This window comes from Mustela nigripes, chromosome X, assembly GCF_022355385.1.
Source record: "Mustela nigripes isolate SB6536 chromosome X, MUSNIG.SB6536, whole genome shotgun sequence".
In the NCBI taxonomy this organism is placed as follows: domain Eukaryota; kingdom Metazoa; phylum Chordata; class Mammalia; order Carnivora; family Mustelidae; genus Mustela; species Mustela nigripes.
The window spans coordinates 15,158,141-15,177,922 of NC_081575.1; the positions used below are offsets into that span (position 1 = coordinate 15,158,141).

Below are 19,782 nucleotides of genomic sequence, written 5' to 3' on the forward strand. Positions count from 1 at the left end.
AGTGAGTGGGTGGGGGGGAGGGAAGGAGGGGGGGAGGGAAGGAGGGGGGGGAAGGAAGGAGGGGGGGGAGGGGGGGAAGAGCAGAGGGGAGAGAGAGGGAAGACTCCACAGCGAGCACAGAGCCCAACGCGGGGCTCCATCTCACAACCCTGAAATCATGACCTGATCTGAAACCAAGGGTCAGATGTTTAATCGACTGAGCCACCCAGGTGTCCCTTAGTTCTATTTTTTGGGAACTTAACTCACTGGTTGGCCAATCTTGTATTTTTTATCCACTTACTCAAAACTCCCATTTTTTCCTCTTTAAAAAAGTAGAAAATCCAATCAAACTGCCTAAGCATCTGTTCACAGATTTTTAATAACCCTTGAAGAACATGTAAAACTCTCAACTCTCCTTCGGCCATACTCATGGATGAGCCCATTCACATTCAAGAACCAGATTCAAAAGCTGTTGGTTTCACCCTACCCCTTTCTGATTTCACCGAAATGCTGTACCCTCAACAACACACCTGTGGTGTTGGTCCTGTTGTTTAGTAAGTTTGATTTTACTTTGTAATTATCTTCACCTTCCATGACATAGGTACACATCATCATTGTGCACATTTCTCCTGCATTCTACGATAATGCATAAAACATACCCCTAAGGTGAGAGAGGTTCTGGAAACGGTGCCTATCTTTGACTGAGCTTTCCCCGTGCAATTAACTGATGGGGCCACGAACACGTCAAGTTCTGCAAATTTCTATTAATACCGATCTCTCTTCTCTCCCATTCCAAATACATTTCAAAGAGCAGGCACGGCTATCCTCTCCTTCACAGCTGAATTCAAGGCTCAGAAAACATTTTTGTAAAGGGCCAGTTAGTATTTTAGGCTTTGCGGGCCATGTGGTATGCGCTGAAACACAAAAGCAGCCCCTGCCGAACGAGTCAAGGAACGAAGGAATGTTGCCGCGTTTGATAAAACCATATTTACAAAAATAAGCAGCAGGCTAGAGTTTGCCGAATCCCGGTCTCATTCATTCCAGTGGGTAAATGAAATGTTACCGGCTTTCTTTTCTTTGTGGATTTTTAAAATGTGTTCTGAGTCAATTATATACAACAGAGTCCTAAAGAGATCTCTGCGGTGAGAATTCTTTCAAGACAAAAGAAGCACTTCAGGCACATAACTTACATAATACCTTGGCCTGAGAACGTATTTTCTTACTACGAATAAATAACCTCACAAATGCGATACACACTGGCACAATCTGAAATTTTAGTTTTCTTCACATCCCGTTCTGTGTAGTTCTTTCTTGGTTATCATTTATACAAAATTATAGCCCTGATTCCTGAGTTATAAATGGAAATACAAAAAACGTATCTGACCACATAACTGACCTTCAAATAACAGCAAAGACCATCTCCTTTAAGATTTCCTTGATTATCTTTGTACAGTTTGACCTTAAATTCTTCCGTTTGAGGATCTCTCATAATAATGCCAAACTTGGACATGAGCTGTATAAATTCATCCACTGTAATGTCTGGAGGCAAACCTGTAACATTATGGAGAAAATCACAAAGGCATGTACAGTAACAGTGTAGGTTACTTAAGCATTCTACCAATTAGAAATCTACAATTTAGATGAGCTCAAATCTGATTTTCTAAATGTCTATAAAAAAATCTCACACCTAGAGAATTGAAGAAATGTCATGTTTTAATGTCTTCAAGTATATACTAAAATCATGTTTTGCGGGCTGCCTGGGTGGCTCAGTCATTAAGCATCTGCCTTCGGCTCAGGTCACGATCCCGGGGTCCTGGGATAGAGTCCTGTGTCAGGTTCTCTGCTTAGCAGGAAGCTGGCTTCTCTCTCTCCCACTCCCCCTGCTTGTGATCCCTCTCTCGCTGTGTGTCTCTCTCTCAAATAAATAAATGAAATCTTTTAAAAATATCGTGTTCTGCTTAAGCCTTCTACCACTATAGGGGCAGACTGCCCTAAGTTACCTACAGCAGACAGAAAGGATGGCATACAAAATTGTATGCTTGTCATGTTTCTTAGTTTTGTAATAAAAATGCAAATGTCAACTGCTAAATGAAAAAAAAGGGCACAATGATAAAAAATAGATTTTAGAGAAGTTGAAAAGTATAAACCACTTCATGAAAAATCTCAAACCATCAAGTATTTTCTACTCTAAATCTGTTTAAAAGAGGTGGGAGGGGCGCCTGGCTGGCTCAGTTGGTAGAGCACAACTCTTGGTCTAAGGGTGGTGAGTTCACACCCCATGGTGGGTGTGGAGCCTACTTAAAATAAACAAATAAAAACTTAAAAGTGCACATACCAGATACATATACATTTGTATTTCTGTCTTCTTCAACGTGAAACCATCCTAAAAATCAAAATTAAAAAAGAAAACACATGCAAGAAAAGGTTAAGAGTCACATTATGAAATCTTGACAATGCAGTAGTTTCTTGAAACTTCCAGGACTTTTCTTACCCTTAGAACAAGAGAGACTAACTCAAATCACTGTCCAGCTTTCAAAGTATTTGGATCTTTGGACATTAGATTAGTTTAAAAGCCCTGTCTACAAAAGGATGGCTAGTTATCCTGGTTCTTTATGATTCTGGTACTACCTTAAAAAGAAAAAAAAACCTCATCTTTGCACTGACTTTAGGCCCTGCATGCGTAAGTTGCTTCTGACTCCAATCTACTGTGTTAGACATGGCCAAGCTGAGGCAAAACTGCCTTGAGTTCAATTTAATTAAGCTTTAAAAATATAAGAAAATTATCTTACAAACAGAACTTTTGATAACAGCTCTATTTTGCAAAGGAAAAAACGGAGGCACAGAACTGAAACAGCCTACCCAATGCCCACAAGTTAGTGTGAGAGTCACTATATGAACCCAAATAATTTTTAAAAACCCCTCATCTTATGGTTCCTTCAACCTACTATAATTTTCCAAACAGTAACCAAATATACACATACTAACATTTAAAATTTTCACATTCCTGTTTTTCAAGCTAAATCCACTTGCCTGATTCGGCCTTTCTCTTTTCTCCCTTCTTTTTGGGATCACTGGGTTCAGGGGTTTTTCTTTGTGGAGGTTCTTCTGCAGTCCTAGCACTGACTTCTTGTACATCTGCAGTAGAGCTAGATGCCCCATCGTTAGAAAAGCCATAATTGGCCTGATACGTAGCAATGAAATCCTCAGTGATCTAAACAAAAAATTCAATACACACACAGATAACAGAAATTCAAAAATGATTTCTTCCCATAAAAAGTTTACACAGTGTTAAATTTCAGCATATTTGTTTATACAACTGAACACAGAAGTGCTTCTGCAGATAACGGTTGTAGTAAATGGTGTAAGTGCCAGAGTAGTCACCTTAGGTGAAAAATGTGCATAAAATGATTTAAAAAAATAAGAAATGGGTATTTGGGTTATCAGCACAAAATTTTAAGATACTACTGGCATTTTAAGTGATGTTGGCACGTTTTCGTGTTGCTTCATTTATAAATCACTCTACAGTCTACCTGACTAAGGCTACAAGTACATACAATAAAGGAAATACCAGATAACAATAAAACAGAACAAAAACCAACATTCAACTAATAATCTAATACCAGCACCAATTTTTCTTTTGCATAGAGATACACAAAAGTATACACACACTAAATATTTGATGATCTATAGGCAGACAGCACGCAGAACGGAACTGATCTGATAAAAAGAGACGGGGGCTAACAACTGTAAAACTAATGTTTATTTTAACTCCATCACTAATTAAAATCACACTATCATTTAGTGTCAGAAGAAACTAAGAACGAATTCAACTCAACATCTATATTCCTGGCTTTTAGGGGGGAAAAAAATAAAGCACAGTTGCACAATGAAAGAAATAGAGGAGTTCTTCCTTCATTCTGGTCAATGTTACGCGCACACACAGGAGTGGGGAAAATTTTAAACTCACAGTTCCAAGAGGTATGGGCTTCTATAATATAAAAAGATAACAGTCACAAATCAATCCATTATCAGACTACTGTTAAAGGTACTCAGAAACCAAATGTGCTCTGAAGCTGGCACGACCAGTACAAGCAAAATCATAAATTTAACAACGTGGAGGGAATGGAAAATAAAAATGGAAACACAATGGAAAATAAAAAACTTGAAATAAATAATTTTAAGGGTAGCCAACGAATTACACAATGGAGACACGGTTTATGTTACCAGCTTGCAAGTCCGTTAGTGTGCTCCTAGTATCTTTTTCCACCCACATGAGACTTTGATTAACAGGGTACTTTTACCCCAAAGTTTACAGAACCAAGTTAACACCAGTTACTTTACTTTGAAGCTGAAATAAAATACTTAACAATTTCCAAGCGCTCTAAACAAATATACATGGATCTTTTCCACCCCTATTCTGCGCCTGTGGTTACATGGTTAAAACACACATGCCTAGGGACAAAATTTGATAGGAAAGAGAGGTGCAAGACAAAGTTCAGTCCCTAAAGAGATATACACCGCTACTTTCTTTCAAACCGAGAAGCTGCCTTTTGCACAAGGTACGTAAGCTAAACAAATAGCAGAATTCCTAGGGTAAGTGAGGTTGGCTATCTGAGATCAACAGCTACTAAATTTGCTCCTGGTGTTTTTCCTCTTTGCAATAAAAAGCAGTCACCGGTGCAATAACCAACTGTGACCTTCACAGACAAAATTAACAAGGCATAGAAAAGACTTAAGAATTAAATCGCATTTAAGACATCTCTGTAAAGATTTACGTTTCTCTATACATCGGTTCTGCAACAGAAACAATAAAAAGAAACGTCACTATCCATGGGGCTCTAACTCAGGACCTCAGCAAAGAAAACGGAAAAGGGGCGCCTCGCGAGGCTGGCCAGGCGGGCCCGCGCTGCAGTGGCGCCCGTGCCCCTCTCCTACCTTGGGGAACCAAGCCTTCTTGTCCAGGTCCCACTCATAGGGGGTGTCAGCCGGCTGCTGCCCGAAAGAATCGGGTTCTCCAGTGGGATCCTTCTGGGTGTCGCCGTCCTTGGCGTCGCCGTACAATTCTTGCATTCGCAACTGCTCATCAAACTCGTCGTTCCCATCCAAGTTGTTGCCGCTCATGTTGCCGACTTAGGCAAGGGACAGGCTTTGCGCGAGCAAAGAGGAGCACTGAGGCCGAGATGCAGCCGGAGGCTAACAGAGAAAGGGAGGTTAGCCGCACTCGGCCCGCGTCCCGCCGCCCCCCGGCACGCCTCCCAGCGGCGCCCCAGCAGCCCCCGGGAGGTCGGGGCCGCCCGGCGCCCGCGCCGCCCCCCGCTCCGCCCGCCCTCCCACCGCGAGCGCGCGCGCGCCGCAGCTTGCAGCCCCGCCGCGCCGCCGCCCACCTGGCTCGCTCCACCGGGCCTCGGCGCAGCGGCTCGACCCAAGGCGTGGCGGGAGCGCGCACGCGCGCCGCCGCCGCCGCCGACCGGGTTTGAGACGCCTGCGGCCCCCGCGGCTCCCGCGGTCCCCACGGCCCTCGCGCCAACGTCAGGAGATTGCTGGAAAACTGAGGCCCGCTCAGGCTGACGCAGTCGCCATTGTCGGCACGTCGCGACGTCGCGGGTCGCGCCGACACGCCTCCAGTGGCGTCAACAAGCGCCGACGCTGGCAGGCGGGCGGGCGGTGCTGGGTCCTATGGGCGGGGCGTCGGGGGGCGGTGCGCGGCGGTCGCGCGCCCGTGTCGCGCGCCCGTGTCACGCGCCGTAGCCCACCCGGACTCCGGGGCGGGGCGGGGCGGGGGCGGCGCGGGGGCCGGCGGTGCCTGGGGACCTTGGGTTCCGCGGGGGCTGCGGCGGGTGGCAGCCGGGGGCGTGGGAATGTTCCCTTTCGGCGGGCGCCATCTTGGGGGAGTGGATGGGGCGGGCGGGATGGGTTTGTGTTCCTGAGAAAAAGCTGGGCCTCCTTTCCCCGTTCCGCATGGGAACCGCTTATTCTTTATGATTTCCCTAGGATCGACGCTGGCTCTTGGTCACGTTCTTGGCCTAAGCTCCTAGCACAGGGTGTGGTGTCTAGTGCGTATTGGGTGAGTGAGTGAGTGAATGAATGAATGAATGAACGAACGATGGGTGGGAACCAACCTTTTCCCAGCCTCAGGCCCCTCCTTTATCTCTCTGGTACCTTCTCAGGCTGGAGATCAAATCTGGAAAGACAGGGAATGGGGGGGGCAGCAGCTGCCTTCCTCTTGAACACCATGATTCAGAGGTGCTCAGGCTCCAAACCTGAAACGTAAAACCTCCAAGTATCTAAGCACCACTTTTACTGGCCCAGTAACTTCGGGTTTTTTATTTCTTTTAGAAAAGCCCAGAATATTTTTCCTCTGTGCAGCTTTTTCCCAAATTACATATTTATCGTAGAAAATAAAGAGTTTTGTAATTTTCTTTTTTATCGGGCAGATAATTTATTGAGCAACCAAGTGCCAGGGTCTGTGCTAGGCTCTGGAGAGCCAGCCATCAAGAAAACGGGCACCGCTTAAGGGAGACACACTTGTTTACGTCCATGATTTTTTTTAAAAAAGATTTTATTTATTTATTTGTCAGGGAGAGAGGGAGAGAGAGCGAGTGAGCACAGGCAGACAGAGAGGCAGGCAGAGGGAGAAGCAGGTTCCCTGCCGTGCAAGGAGCCCGATGTGGGACTCGATCCCCGGACGCTGGGATCATGACCTGAGCCGAAGGCAGCCGCTTCACCAACTGAGCAACCCAGGCATCCCTATGTACATGATTCTTCTCCATACTTGTTGCACAAAAAACAACGTTTTAAAGTTTTTGTTAATTCCTTTAAAATTAACGATAGTAAACCCATTATGTATAAAGGTAAAATTTTAAATTTAAACCAGATTTGAGGGTGGGGGAAACCTTACCAGAAGAAAGTTCTGCAATTCCAGTGACCTTTGCTTCTAAATATAGCAGTTGCGTATGGGCTCTAGAAAATCTTAACTCCCCAAATACCAGCTGTAAGAATATGGTTTCAACCCTAACAGTGGTTTTTAAATAGTATCTTGGGTTTGGGTTTCTTTTTTAAATTCCATTTCCTTTTCGTGAAGTTTTTGTTCTGTTGCAGGCTTTCAGAGAACTGAACTTGCATGCATTTTTATAATATAGATAACATGAGTTTTATTAGGCTCGCTTATTTAAGCATTGCTAAGTATTTCTTCCTGGGTCCCAAAATAGTGTACAGCTGTTTTCTGCAATGTGTTCCTGGGCTCCCATTTCATTCCTGGGTGAGTTCACAGCATAGGTGATAATATGCTACACAGCCCTACTACTGCACGTGACCCGTCGAGTGCCTGCTGTATCCACAGTCCCCTCTGAACACGTCACCAAAAAGGTTCCTTATGCCTGGGTCCCATGTGACCTAGCCACCGTGGCCCACAGGCTGCCCAGAGGCCCGTGAGGTGACCTGATAGGGTAGCTCTGCATTCTAGACCGAATTGGCCTATATGGGCCAATAAACCACCTTTCCCCAGGGACAGGAATGAGTATGGAGTGGGCGGGGACCTGGTCAGAGTGCCACAGAGGCAGGAAGGCCCACGTAGAGAAGGTAATAAGCAGAGCAGGTCCCTGCTGTGGGGAAGTTCCCCAGGGGTGAGAGGAGAAGCTGAGGCAGTGACAGGGGTCATTGAGTCACCATAATAGTGGAGCAGTAAAGTTGGGAGCTAAGCACACTTATACCTACAGTGGCACTCTGTTTGGCCATGAGACCTGACAGTTGTTTTATCAGTGCTATTGTCTCTGTGAGGCCTGGTTCCTGTATGTTCTTATTTCCCTAACATTTCTAACTCATAGAATGAACTCCCTGGTAACAGGTAATCTGTAAGCATCTCTGTCTTTGTCACCTGTCTTTTTCAAGAGTTTTTGCAAGTCACGGAAACACTCAAGGCAACAAGCAAAAAATTATATATTTATTATTCTAATGGTCTCCCAGGATGGCGCCTGAAATGCCCGGATGGGAATGTACATGGGTCTCATGAGGCGCTGCGGGACCCAGGAAGCCCAACCAGTTCTCAGGACCTAGACAGCCAGCTTCTCTCTGAATATCTTCATCTTTCTCTCTTCAACCTCTGTTAAGGGCAATAAGTGCTATACTCCTGGCTAATAGGCCATGGCCTTCATGGTGGATAAAAATACATCATCTTGTGGCGCCTGGGTGGTTCAGTCATTGGGTGTCTGTCTTTGGCTCAGGTCATGATCCCTGGGTCCTGGGATCGAGTCCTGCATCTGGCTTCCTGCTCAGCTGGAAGCCTGCTTCTCCCTCTCCCACTTCCCCTGCTTGTGTTCCCTTTCTCGCTGTGTCTGTCTCTGTCAAATAAATAAAATCTTTTAAAAAAATAAATATACATTAACTTGTAAAAGCAGATACTCCTTGAGCAAAGAAGTCTCCTATCTGGCTTAGGAACTATGGAAGATTACTGAACTATACCAAACTAGATTTTTTTGTCCCCTGTTCAGGAATTTTCCTGTGCCCATTTCCTGTAATCTCAACACTTAGTGGAAACAAAAGAAACTACTTTTGACAAAAAGATTGATGGATCCCTGACCTAAAATGGTTGAAACCACAGAAATTCTTTGAACCAAAACTTGCTACTTTCAGTGGCTATGCTAGTGTTAAAATGTTTCCTGGCACTTTCAACTTCAATGACGGAGACTTACCCATTGCCCAGTTTGGCTATATCTAAATATGTGATTTTTGTTTTCCTGCTTTGTAGCATATTATTATGGTCCTTTATTCGAAGTCTGGGGTCAGGGCAGACCCTGAGCAAGATTAGGAAGTATACAGAATTTGTTTTTCAGGTACCTACCTTTTCTCCATTTAGGACACTCTCCAAAGAAATGCAGTCTTCCATAGTCACATTTCTGGAATAATAGTCACACCACAATAGGTAGTGTGAAAGAGATTGTGGATATTGGGGCCTAGTTATAAGGTTGGCTCCAATTAGGATCATCTTTTGAGAAAAAAAAAAAAAAGAGAGAGAGACCACCCCCCTCCAAAAAACAAAACAAAATGAAACCATGGATTTTAATCCCAAATTCCCCAACTCTAGGAGGGGGGCTGATGCCCTATAAAACCATTTAGGGGATTATTTTATGTCAGATCCCCTAAGTCAGAAATTACTAAGAGTGAGCAAAATGAAAGCTCTTTGAGTTCTAGTTTTATCAATTGCTAAACAGCTTTCTTGGCTTTTGTTATCTGCTACTTCTACAAGTTATTTCTAAAATGCTGTGCGTTAAGACGTAGTTTTTATTTGGAGTGAGGAAATAGTAAAATCTCTGGGAGATTCGTGACTTGAAAATAATTTAGGGGCATCTACGTTGGCTGGCCCTTGATTTGCGCTCAGGTCATGATCTTGGGGTCCTGGGATCGTGTTCTGAGTCAGGCTCCAAGCTCAGCAGGGAGTCTGCTTGAGATTCTCTCTCTCTCTCTTCCCCCTCCCCTGCCTCGAGCCCTCCCCCTCCTCCTGCTAGCATGCACACACATGCTCTCTCTCTAAAATAATTTTTTTTAAAAGAAAAGACCTTAAATTTTATTATTAAATTGGGTTCTCATTTATATTCTGTCAGTACTATTGTTTTTAGAATATAAAGTTACACAAACTCATTTTTAAAGATTTATTTAATATTTATTTGTTTCCCATCACTTATTACAATGTCCAGCCTAACGCTAATACAATATTGGCACCCCGACTTTTGGTAAAACAATTTTACAGAAATGTGAAGTTTAGTGTTAATACGTATTCCTTTTCTGGCCACATCATTAGCAAAAGTTCACAATGACACAAGCAAAACATATACTTTAATTTTCCCCGAGAAAACATTTTCTAAAACCACAAATCTAAATTTGACACATCTCTTGACAACAGGTTGTTTGAAATCACAATTATTAAGCTCACAGCATTTAGCAAGTAGGAGTAGAGGATAGAAAATCAGAACCTTCCGTCTGATTTCCAAGGGCAGAGATTAATTAGGTCACACTCTTACAGGACTTAGGCACCCATTGGGTTTAAAGAAGCTAAGCAGAAAGATGATCTGGTACCAACTACACGCCCACATGTTAGGGATCTCATGTGGTATTTCTCCATTTTTTAGAAAGAGGGCACTGCTTACCAGAAAGAAATGGATTTCCTTAAAGGAAAAATTGCAGACACTGGCAGGTTCGCAGGTTTTTCAACAGGGGTCCTTCTCTGGGGCCTTCAAAATGACAATAAACGTGGCCGCTTCGTCTGCCTGTGGATAAGGCGAGTTCTTCACAATGTTTGTGAAAGATAGCTTTGCTTGATTATCAATGGTAGTCAAAAGTAGAACTACATTAAGTCACTAAGTGTTGACCCGGTAAGGCAAACACCCTGCCCCAGATTCTTACTCAGTACTTCATGCTCGCTGACTCCGAAACATTTTCATTGTAATCGCAGAGCTTTGCCATGGAATAGAGATGAATGGGAAAGAGCAGTCCAAAACTCCGGCAAAGGTTTATTTTTTTTAGGACTTAGTTTTTTAAGAAAACTGCAGAAAGTTATGTTGTATCTCTTCTCAATCCCCTTTTCATATGCAAAGTATAATCTCTAGAATTACACCACATAATAAACACGAACACAGTTTTACGCAAATCACAGGAGTATAGGAGAAATTAGAAGCATAGATGTGATGGGAACAGATTCAATTTTACAGTGTCATCTTGTTTATTTCACCTTCTCTCCCATACAACCTCCTGTAGGACCCACTGACAAATGGACTTGTCTTTCTACACCTAGTGGGGCTTCGTTTTATGTAGAAAGCCCGATAATGTTAACGTTTGTATGTTGACAAAAAATCACGGTCTGTCTTTTACTTTACAAGATCTCTCACTCAGATTTCAGCACAATTCACAGACAACAAAAATCCTGACACCATACACCTACACACAGCTCAGAGTCAGATACACATGCTGGGAGGAAAAATACCGTTTTTAATTGAAAAGCTAGACTCTGTCATCTTCCCTCTTTGCACTGCACCCAGTGAACAAGGTCACACTAATTTCAGACACCTGCGAGCTTCCAGCGCCTGGGACCCTTCCCATCACAGCCAGGTTGTTAAGGGGGGTATCCACGGGAGGAGAGTCGGGCAGCTCTGCCTTGCAGCAGAGTAATTGAGCTTTAAAATGCTGCTGGAAGGTTTTGCTCAGCCAGTACAGAGCAAAGGGGTTTACGCAAGAATTGCTGAAAGCCAGAACCCGGGAGAAAATGGTGACAATAAAATGAATGGCGGAGGGGTCCACGTAGGTCTGATAGGTGAAGGAGTGGTAGAGATACAAGAGGTGATTCGGCAACCAGCAGAGAGCAAACAGAGCCACAAGCACCAAGACGGTTTTGGCAATTCTCTTCCGGGATTCGATCTGCAGGGGCGGGGGCGGAGATGAGAAAAATGACCACAAAAACAATCATTTAGCTGGCAGAGATTTTTTAAAAGCTGTTCTCTAGATTTACATAGAAATTTACTGCTAACAGGCTGGAGTCCCTTTGAGCATGCGTCTGAAAGCACTGCTTGGGAGCTGGGGGAAGTCAGCCGGTTCCTATAGAATACAGCTAGTTAATTGGCATGGTAACCCTGGTCTCATTAGCTCTAATGCAGAGACTCCCAGCCGTGGTTTTGAGAGACTCTAGGATGCCTCCAATTAGCTCAAGGAGTGTTGTGGAATTCTTGAGATTTTAATTTAATTAGAAATAGAGATCTCTCTATGCGGTTAGAATATTCTTCCCGGTATGGAAGTTGCCAAGTCGGGACCCCAAATGGTTTATAATCTGTAGGAATTCGGACCATACAGTCAGAGGAATGAAAACCAATGTGTCATCCTATCTACACCTGTGAAAACATTCCTGCCTGTATCCCTTCGCGCAAGAAACGAACGAGGCTAAGTGAAGACATTGCCTACTGTCACAGAGCAAAGAGAACTGTTCACACGGGCATGAAATAGGCCATGTTAGCCTCACAAGCAGCCCTGCTGAACTAACTAAAGGGACTGGTCAAGAGGTCAATGGGAGCCTCTCCCCCCTCCAACCCCCACCCGTGAAAGATAGAACTCCTGGTGGTTTTTTTTTTTTTTTTAAACGGAATGGAACAATGTTTTGGCAACATTCTTTTCTTCTGTTCATATTTATGCAAGGAGAGCACACCTGGCTCTTGCAATGGTGAGTCACCGTGTTCTCCGGCCACTGGCACTTACCTTATCCCTTGAGCCCTCCGTTTGCTCCTCTGTGTGTAAGTGGTTTGCTTTGAATAATGTGAGGGCTGCTCACCAGTTCTAGCATCCTGTGTCTATCATTCTGTTACACTTTCTAAAACAAAAGATGCTTGCCTTCATAGTCTCACCTTGAGTGTTGTTCCTCGCTGCTCCACGGGGTACCCAATTTTGGTTGCTCAAACCAGACTGTCACCCAGTCCCCAGCTGCATTATTACAGATAAGGAAATAGGCTCAGAGAGGTTAAGTAACTTGCCCGAGATTGCTCAGCTAGTATGTGGTAGAACCAGAGTGAAATCGTGGGTCTGACACACTCCAGAGCCTATGACCCGAACCACAGTACTGTACTGCTATTCCTCACAGGGGCACAAGTAGGAATTTCATTCCTCAATTCATGCGAGAGTCCTGATTAATACATACCTGCTTGCGGGCATGGGTTTGTTCCTCAGTAGGGATGTTCAAGGTGCTTTTGTAAAGAGTCCTAGCAATCAGAGAATAATAGACAGAGATAATCGAGAGTGGGATAATATAGAACACCAAGAAACACAGCAGAGAATGTATCTCTTGCATGAGCTTCTCAGAAACGGGATATGAGGTACACGCTTCAAGGGTCATATTTTTGTTGGGATCTTCAAGAGTATATACATTGGAAAATATAGCCTCGGGCAGAGCAATGATCATAGACACAATCCAGACGCAGCCAGCTTTAACACAGGTCTTCAGGATGGCATTGGAGGGCTGCCGCTCCAGTGGCTTCACAACTGCCTTGTACCTAGAAACATATAACCATAGGCAAAAGTCAAAATAAATATCAGAACTGTAGAATCTCAAGGTTAGAAGTGACCTTAGGGGTCCTCCAGTTCTGCCTCCGATCCACCGACTGGAATCAGTCATGATTTCAAATACACAGTATGTCCCAATATTTGATATTTATACTAATCATCCTTTTCTCTGATTCACTGATAGGAAATAGCTCAGGGTTGCAGTTTTAGAATTTTATGTGTAGATCCTCTATTTAGGATGAATAAATTGTTTTCGGCATGATTTTTGTGTGTGGTTAGGGGGAATTCATTACCTGTGTATTACCTTACTTGTTCTAAAAAACTTCGTTTTGGTGTAAGTGACTGATTTTAAACCCAATTCTCCTTCCTTTGCAAGTGAGCAGTCATCAGCCTTCCTAGAAAAGATTTCCCCGAGTTTGTGCAGTGAAGAGAAGAGGGTTAATTTCTTCCCTGTTCATAAGTGCTACTTTGTTACCCAAGCTGCTCTATAGGTAGATTTAGAGCAAGGCAAAGGTGAAACCGTACACCCTATGCCCATGCAAAGGTGCCTCCTTATTCCGACAAATTCACCTTTAAATCTATAGCCTTTAAGTAAATCGGCCCTCAAATAGAATATAAAACCAGCCAAAGCGAAAATCCATAAAAGACCCCAGGGAAGATTTTCCTTTTCTCTGATTCCAGAATTTGAAGAAGCTATTGATTACTTACAGGCTTCTCATAGGCTTTTTAAAGCATCACTTTTAACATTTGGAGCCTCAAACTGCACCCCCCCACACTCGGCTTTCACAGTTATTCAACAATAGGAAGACAGAAAAATATAGTACTTATAGACTGAAAATATCCTAACGGAGCCTGAATACACGGACTGCCCGAGGTTCTCACACGCTCTATCAACAGAGCTCTAAAAGTCAACCAGATTAATTTATTTCTCCGAGTTCAAGACTGTCATTGAATGCCTATAGAGACAACAAATACAATTAAGTGATGACATTATACTGAGTTACCAGGCAGCCAAAAACCTCACCGTTTTTCTGCCATTGATTAATTTAATGAATTTCAAATAAATTAAATGCATGCATCTTTTTACCATTCTTCCGGTAGACAGTAATGTATATATGGTCAATTTCACACCTATGCTGATGTTCTAATGCTAACAGTATTGTACCACTAGGCTGCACTAATGTATAAAGCATGAATTGTTTTTCTTTTACACCTGGAACGATTTGCCTTACTTACTTAATAAATAAACGGGGAGGGGGGAGAACATCATTTAGAATTCTTTCAAGCAAACAATTACACTTCAAAGAGAATACATTATTCCTAAAGCATACAATTTCTGCCTTTCCTCCGATGCTAACACAGGAATCTTAACATTCTTACAACAACTTTTATTTTCAATTACCCCCCCTCCGATTTTCTAATATTACATCCAGCTTATAGACTGTAAGAAAGCAGAATAGTAGCTCGTGAATGCTAAGTAGAAGCTTTCCTTTCTTTTTTTCTTTTTTCTTTTCTTTTCTTTCTTTCTTTCTTCTTCTTTTTTTGCCTAATTTCACATCCTGGCAAATAAAACTGAGAAAAGAAACCCACCTGTCAGCGCTGAGAATTGTTAACGTGAACACTGATACACCAACAGAAGTGAGCCGGATAAAAGAAAGCACCTTACAGCCAATTCTCCCGAACAGCCATCCTTCTGCAAGGTAGTGGGTTGCATCCACAGGCACACAAGTTAGCAGAAGTAGCAGATCTCCGAAAGCCAGGCTGGTGATGAAAATATTTGGAACGGTTTGCATGGATTTGGTCTTGAAAAACACTTTGATGAGAATAGCATTTCCAAGGATGCCCACTGAAATGATCACAGCATAAGTGATGTAGATGGCACACAAAGCTTCTATTCCTGGAGAGTTGTCTCCGGTCCGTCCTTTATTTGTGGTATCATTGGGAACGAGAGAGCTTGATGATTCTGTGTCATTTGTGATTGGAATTAAAGTCTCATTAGGTGACTGAGGCTGTCTTTGAGACATTTCTTCTGAAGACTCTGCCTTTAATATTTCTTCTGCTCAGTTTAAATGTAGTTGATTGTCACGTCTAATGCCTACGTCTAGTAACGAGATGGTAGAACAGAGCAGAATGGCAAGCAAATTCAAGACACCCGGATACGCCTTTCCTTCAGTTGTTCTGTGTCTCCCAGCATGCTTGGCTAAATGCTTGCCGATCTGGCATTGAAGGGTGGGAGGTGGAGGAGTTTTATTGGCGTTTCCGTGACAGAGGGAGGGGGGTTTGGGAAATGCTCTGCAGTTGCTTGTTCTTCCCTGTTGGGGAATCCTATGAGTAACTAGTCATCATCAAATACTCCCTATTGTTTATTAGAATCACCCTGTCTCCTTGTCTGCCCATGAAAATCTATACAGGTCTTGTCCGTTTTTTCCCCGAACTCATTCAAGTCTCTGCCATCAGAAGATGGTCTAATGCATTTTCCTTTACCTGGTGAATAAGTATGTGTGTCTCCTGAAGCGCAAACTTGAATCCACTCCTCTAGATTTAATATCAGAGAGGCGCTGAAGCAACAAATCATTCACACTTTGACAGGGCTGATGTCACTCCCGAGGAGGAATAATTCAGGTGACCCTAGGCTTATCACCTTGCTCTGACACGGTAATTCCCCACTCTGTGCCCGTTACCCAGGCCGCACTGCAGAATTAGCGAAGCAACCCTTAAGAGACAAAAAATCCAGGCAAACCACCAGTTGCTTTGCCTCTAAATGTCCCAGTCAAGCAGTTTTTACTGTTTGGCTGTCTGTCTGAACGCCATATACATTTTGAAATGCTGTTTCAGGGTTCTCTCCTCAGCAGTGGCTGAAATGAACCTGCTTTGTTCCAAAACAAAGTAAGACAGGACCCTGCCTGGAGGTCCCCACACAAAAGGGCTTCTAAGAATGAAAGTCATGCTTTTCAAATGAAGGAATGCTGTAGGTTACTCCAGAGGTGACGTGAAGTAGATGATGTTTGCAGCAAGTGGAGGAAGGAGAAAAGTAAGGAAATCCCTTTAGCAGCAGCAAGAAAAGTCCCTTGTTGTAGAGAATGTAAGTATGTGATTTCTGTGCCTGTCTGTGGGGGTGGGGGGTCACTTGGGGGAGAGAGAAGCCAGCAGTCTGAAGGCATTTAATAATATAGCCTGCTTTGAGATAATCCCTGAAGTGATCAAATTTAAAGGATGATCTCCCAGCTAGGAGAAACTCTGTGTAGTGAGGTTTTTCATAAACACGTCCATATCAGAGTTAGTCTGGGAAGTGAAATGAAAAACAGCCAAGTATTTGGAGGAGCAAGGAAGGTTTACTCTTTCTACCTGACAGAGCACGTGCGGTCAATGCTACGGGAAAGGAAATGGGATGAAATGCATCAGTTATTTTGGTTCATTCGACCTCTCCCCCCAAAGCCACGCCCATCCCCCACCCTTTGTGAACCGACACCCTCCTCCACCCCGCCTGAATTACTCCTCAGCCAAATAACTAACTGTTCTTGATGGAAATGGGGAGGGGAAGTGTTTGAATCAACCCAACTCCTTTAGCTTTTAAGTATCCACACAAATAATTCCATGCACTGGGCTGGCTCTTTAAAATCATCTCTCCAGAAAACGACTGTCTATTCAGCTCCTATCCTGTTCTCACAAGCCAATGATAAAATCTCTCTGGGATTCCTGTGTGTCATGTAGCAAAGAGCAAACAGTATCTTCCAATTCACACCTCGGCGCATGGCCACACAGCACTGTTTCGTAAGAAACAAACTCTTGCGCATGAGTTCCAAAATTATCTGAATTCCAGAGATCTCGGGCATGCTTTCATGAGGCTGCGGCCCCCCAGCGTGCCTTTCTTCCTCCCCGTTCCTCCTGGGCAGGGGACAGCAGGGCTGTGGGGCTGCTGCTGGAACATGGGTGTTCTTGGATCTCTGGAATTCCAAAATTGCAGAATATCAGAGATGGAAGTGAACTTTCTCAGGGGCAGAAATGAGGTTCTAGAGGGGCGGGGAAGAATTTCAGGCAAGGTCACATAAGTTACTCAGTAGCAGAGCTGAGATGAAACAGGTTCTCTTTGAATTCTGAGAGGTTAAAAATCAGCTACGAGAGCAGACAACACTCAGTTCCTGACAGTTACCCATATTTGCTCATTTGGCATCAGGGGCTTGGGTTTTCTGTGTGTTCTGTTAACCAAGGGACAAGGGGTTTCCAGGCTAACAAGCAAACGATGATAGGTATAGATAATTTCAATGCATTTGCCTCTCTCTCTACTTATTTTACCTTATAACTCACCCATGAAACATAAAGTCTAGTTAATTGTTCCTAGTTCAAGTTGCAGGTCACTTAGTCTAGGCAGAAGGATGAAATCCTTTGTTGCTCATGTTTAACACAAGATCGGTCAGTATTATTACGCCAGTTTTTCAAAACCAACTGCTCCTTAGAGATTAAGCAATCGTAATATGATCTTAATGTAGCCTTTTAACTCCAAGTTAAGTGTTTGATATTGAGCAAATAAACTACCAGTTCTCTGAGGTTGGGTTTCCTGGTTGGGTCCCATTCAGTTAGCGTTGCTAAAATCTTTTTTTTAAGATTTTAAAGAGCTGGGGCTCTAAGGGGGCTACAAAGCCCCTCTCTGCTTCTGAGTTGGGGATGGTGGAGAGGGATTAGAAAGCAGTTGCTGGAGAGAAGCTGCAGATTTGGTGCCAACCTTCTCAGCCATCAGTGAAGCAGAGCAGTGGTTCCCAAAGTCGTTCACAAAGCCTTGTGCACGAATTACCAGGAAAGCTTATCAGAGCAGATCGCTGAATCTCACCTCCAGAGGTTCTGACTTGGATAGGTCTGCGATGGGGCCCCAACATTTGTATTGTGTTTTTTTTTTCAGATTTTATTTTGATTTTTTAAAAGATTTTATTTTAAAGTCATCTCTATCTACACCCAGCATGGGGCTTGAACTCCTAACCCCATGATCGAGAGTCACACACTCTACCACTGAGCCAGCCAGGTGCCCCCAAATCTTTTTTTTTTTAAAGTAAGCTCTACCCCCAATTAGGGGTTCGAACTCACAACCCCAAGATCAAGAGCTGCATGCCGGACTGACTGAGCCAGACAGGTGTCCCAAACATTCGCGTTTCTAGCAAGTTCCCAGGCAATACTGATGCTGTTGGTCAGGGACTACACTCTGAGAACCACTGATTCAGGATGAGAGTAATCCAGCTGTTGAAGAGAAGCCTGGCTTTTCCTGATATTAAGATCAAAAAGATATTTCTGTAGTTCTTCATTAGAGGCAAGGAAATTCTGTGAGGTGATGAATACTTCAAACATGGTGCGTATATCTCTCAGTCCCTGGTGAGCCTTATTTCCAAGTCACCCAAGGGGCTTGGGGTGATCTTTCCAACGGGAGAAAGATGAAGTGATTAAGCTTTTTGCCTGCAACTCAAAGACAGTTTGTATATTTGAGAACTGACGAATGAATAAAAAACCAGAACTCTCAAACTCTCAAGTCTCTAGTTACAGAGGTTCCTTTAAAAAAAAAAAAAAAAGTCTTATGCCAGAAAACAGGATGAATTTCTTTGTTATTAACTAACTAGGCTAGATCAATTGTGAGACGACACAATTTAACTTGTGGGCGTATTGGGATCTATATAATAGATCCTGTTGTTGTCACTGTTCTCTGTTCTCCCTCATAATTTCTTGCTTCAAAACTTTATACCAGTAGAGTTTCACTATTTCCAGGGGAGACTGCTATTCAGAATGACCTCTGCAGAGACCAGGGAGAATAAAAAAACAACTATGCAAAGAGTAGAAATGCCAATCGACTCTTTTAAGTGGAATTTTTTGTTTAAAGCCAATTTTTGTTACGATTAAACTTAATAGCTCCCTAAAAGTGCGCGTCCCAGTCACCGTACTTGTCCACGCATGCGTGCCCGATAGTGTGTGCTATGGTCTGTGTGGAGTTCCACAATTACACGAGATCGAGGTGGTTTTGCATCAGATAAAATGTTTGGATTTCCTAAATATTGAGGTATCAATTATGAAGTAAACAACATTATCTCTTAGTGCATTTCTACGTCCCTTGTCAGTAATTCCCCTTTTCTGAAAATTCTCTTGCATCACCCTAACCATGTGTCCTGTCCCCACAGGGCTTAGTTTCAGCCTCCTACAGATTAATCCCTGCCATGATGCTTCAGATCAATGGAGACCATACATTTACCCTTTGGCCCCACAGTTCCATTCCTATGTGTCTACCCAAGATAAATTAATAGCTGTGTCCACCAAAAGACTTGTATGCAAACGCGCATGGAAGCATTGTTCAGAAAAATCAACCGGGAACAACCTAAATGTCCATCACTTAGCAAAGAATAAACAAAATGGGGCTTCTCCCCACAGTGGAATACTACTCAGCAAAAAAAAAAAAAGAACAAACTATTTTTTTAATCCAGTTCATTGGTTATCAAGTTTATTTTTTTCTGAGACATAAATATTAGCATTTTGTGTCTATTTAGTTAGCAATGGGAATCCCTTTCACGATCTGTAATTTGTAGTGGGAATTGTTCTAAAGAAGAATGATGACTTGCAAAATTAGAAATTGGAGATTACCAGAAACACAAAGGATTAAATGCATTTTTGTTGTTCCCCTCTCAACTTCACTGTACGATTGGAGTAGCTTGAGGAAGCTGGTTTTCCTGCATATTAACACTGAACTTTTCTGAGTTCAGACTGCTCACTAATCCCAAGTGAGAACAAGCTATCCATACAGGTCAC

At 43.2% G+C, this 19,782-nt stretch overlaps 2 protein-coding genes across 4 annotated transcripts in view; both read right to left on the reverse strand.

Annotated features, from left to right (window-relative positions):
* HTATSF1 (HIV-1 Tat specific factor 1) overlaps positions 1-5,597 on the reverse strand; it is a 17,670-nt gene extending 12,073 nt beyond the window's left edge. The window contains exons 1-5 of one of the 3 annotated variants that reach the window (XM_059384598.1): positions 5,364-5,597; positions 4,915-5,172; positions 3,010-3,190; positions 2,315-2,362; positions 1,376-1,530 (exon numbers count right to left, since the gene is read on the reverse strand). In XM_059384598.1, the coding sequence (XP_059240581.1) occupies positions 1,376-1,530; positions 2,315-2,362; positions 3,010-3,190; positions 4,915-5,100 (570 nt within the window). In that variant the 5' untranslated portion in view covers positions 5,101-5,172; positions 5,364-5,597. Of the gene's footprint in view, positions 1-1,375; positions 1,531-2,314; positions 2,363-3,009; positions 3,191-4,914; positions 5,267-5,363 lie in introns of those variants that run through there. The other 2 variants (XM_059384596.1, XM_059384597.1) reach the window with 2 other exon arrangements.
* Positions 5,598-10,968: 5,371 nt separating this feature from the next.
* On the reverse strand, positions 10,969-15,032 carry BRS3 (bombesin receptor subtype 3). Its single transcript, XM_059385715.1, has 3 exons — positions 14,599-15,032; positions 12,647-12,998; positions 10,969-11,382 (listed from the first exon to the last, which is right to left on the reverse strand). Exons 1-3 carry the CDS (start codon positions 15,030-15,032, stop codon positions 10,969-10,971), a joined length of 1,200 nt encoding a protein of 399 aa, XP_059241698.1.
* Positions 15,033-19,782: the final 4,750 nt, after the last annotated feature.